The sequence below is a fragment of the Helianthus annuus genome, chromosome 5 (genome assembly GCF_002127325.2).
Source record: "Helianthus annuus cultivar XRQ/B chromosome 5, HanXRQr2.0-SUNRISE, whole genome shotgun sequence".
Classification (NCBI taxonomy): domain Eukaryota; kingdom Viridiplantae; phylum Streptophyta; class Magnoliopsida; order Asterales; family Asteraceae; genus Helianthus; species Helianthus annuus.
This window is the reverse complement of record NC_035437.2, coordinates 15,325,982-15,328,642: the sequence shown is the minus strand read 5'-3', so window position 1 is coordinate 15,328,642 and position 2,661 is coordinate 15,325,982. Positions and strand designations below refer to the sequence as shown.

Sequence of the window (2,661 nt, the reverse complement as noted above, 5' to 3'; positions counted from 1 at the left end):
ACTTTATTTATGATCCAAGTCTCGGATTTTACAACGAAAAGACGACTACAATAATACAAGATTTCCAAAAATAGCATTACAATGCGAGCTTTCTAATTATGGAAAGTAGGAAAAAGTAGTGCGTTACAATACCATTTCGTGGAGATAACGAAAAACTTTATAAAAAAAACAATGGTAATTTTTTAGCTATTGTTCAAATAATTGCAGAATTTGATCTCGTAATGAAAGAACAAGTTAGACGAATAAAGAACAAAGAAATCTACAATCATTATCTTGGTCATAATATGCAAAACGAACTAATTAGTTTATTAGCATGTGAAGTTAAAAATAAAATTGTTAACAAAGTTAAGGAAGCTAAATACTTTTCAGTTATACTTGATTGCACACCCGATACTAGTCATAAAGAACAAATGTCAATTATTTTACAATGCTTAGATATCTCATCAACACCGATTGAAGTTAAAGAATATTTTTTTGAATTTATAATAGTAGATGATACAACTGGTAAAGGTCTATTTGATGCTATGGTTGAAGAAATTAGTAATATAGGACTTGACATAAATAATATTAGAGGACAAGGCTATGACAATGGTTCAAATATGAAAGGAAAGCATCAAGGTGTTCAAAAAAGATTGTTAGATATTAATCCTAGAGCCTTTTATACACCATGTGGTTGTCATAGTTTAAATTTAGTTCTTTGTGATATGGCTAATTCGTGTACAAAAGCTCGTGAGTTTTTTGGAATTATACAACGTACTTATACAATTTTTGCTTCATCAACCAAAAGGTGGAAAATACTACAAGATTGTTTACCAAAATTAACTTTAAAACCTTTATCACAAACACGTTGGGAAAGTAGGGTAGAAAGTGTTAAGGCAATTAGATATCAAGCGCCACAAATAAAAAAGGCACTTATGAAATTATATAGTGATGATGATGCAAAAGTTCTAAGTGAGGCTAAATCGTTGGCAGATTTTGAATTCAATAAGTTTGAATTTTTATTAGGAATGGTTATTTGGTATGAAATTTTGTGTGCTATTAATCGTGTTAGCAAGAGCTTACAGGAAAAAGATATGTGTATTGATAGTGCTATAAAAAAATTAGATGGCCTTTTGTGTTATTTTGAAAATTATAGAGAAAATGGAGTCGAAAATGCTATTATTGATGCAAAAGAAATCGCTTTAGAGATGGATGTAGAACCTATGTTTCGTGAAAAACGTGTCATCCATAGAAATAGACGATTTGATGAAAATGTTGCTAATGAAACTAGTAAAACTCCTATTGAATTATTTAAAACCGATTACTTTTTATATATAGTAGATCAAGCTATTTCTTCAATTAAGACTAGATTTGATCAATTTAAAATGTTTGAAAGTATTTTTGGTTTTCTATTTAGTATATAAAAGCTGAAATTATTGGATGATAATACTTTAAAACAACATTGTATTAATCTTGAAAGTTCTTTAAAACATGATACTAGTATAGATATTGATGGTTTAGATTTATTTGAAGAACTAAAAGTTCTACGACATATAATACATTTAGAATGTGACACTCCTATTAATATACTAAACTATATTAACACTTTTAACTCTTTTTAAAATGCTTATATTGCTTATAGGATTATGTTAACTATTCCCGTGACTGTTGCTTCCGCCGAAAGAAGCTTTTCTAAATTAAAATTGTTAAAAAATTATTTAAGATCTACAATGTCACAAGAAAGATTGAATGGATTAGCTACTTTGTCAATTGAAAACGATTTGTTAGAAGAAACTGATTATGAAAATTTTATTAAAAAGTTTGCATCTGTTAAAGCTAAAAAAGTAAACTTAATCTAAACATATCTTTATACATACAACAAATATATAAGAGTACAAAAAAAATAAAATTTTTAACTCCGCCAACTATAAACTTTTTAGTTTATTTTGCCGATCCCAAGCCCGGATAAAGGAGGAGGGTTTTTATCAAATACAAATAGTCTTTTATCAAGGCATTAGGTTTGTGAATTGGGTACAACAGGTATGTTTTTCATTCTTATCTGTACAACCAGTTTTTTTATTTTTAAGGCCTCAATTTTGTACTTCGCTTAAGGCCACCAAAATGGTTGAGCCGGCCCTGCGTCCCGCCTCTGCCCTGCTGCCGCCGCTGTTTGCTGCGGTTGGCCGCCGCTTGGCGCCACATCATTCGTCGCATTTTGTTGGTTCGTTTACTAGCACTTGTCCGTTGAACCTCGGTGTCTCGACCGGTTAGTCATTAACCGAGGTATATCTTTCTCATCGGTAGTTAAATATATTTCACTGTGCTCGTATTTGCATGTAACCGGATCCTGTCAGGTTCGTTTTGTTGATCATTAGTTTATATTTCTGTTGTGTTTTATTAATTAACTCGTTTAGTTAATTAACTATTATTTATTGAACCGGTTTTGATAAATAAAAATTTTGACCGGTCACCACGGAAACCCAACAATGGTATCAGAGCCTTGGTTACAACATACGAGTCGGTACCGGTCCTTTTAACCGGAATTAGAACACAAACTTTATTTATTTAAAGTTTATGCTCTAAGTTTTTTTTAAGGGCACTCTTATTTTGGTCAATATTTTATTTGTTTTGCTTGACCAAAAATATTGCCCGATTTATTTTGTGATTGTTGTGCGATGTGTA

At 30.8% G+C, this 2,661-nt stretch overlaps 1 protein-coding gene across 1 annotated transcript; it reads left to right on the top strand.

Annotated features, from left to right (window-relative positions):
- Positions 1-221: 221 nt before the first annotated feature.
- On the top strand, positions 222-1,403 carry LOC118492070 (zinc finger MYM-type protein 1-like). Its single transcript, XM_035989835.1, has one exon. It carries the CDS (start codon positions 222-224, stop codon positions 1,401-1,403), a length of 1,182 nt encoding a protein of 393 aa, XP_035845728.1.
- Positions 1,404-2,661: the final 1,258 nt, after the last annotated feature.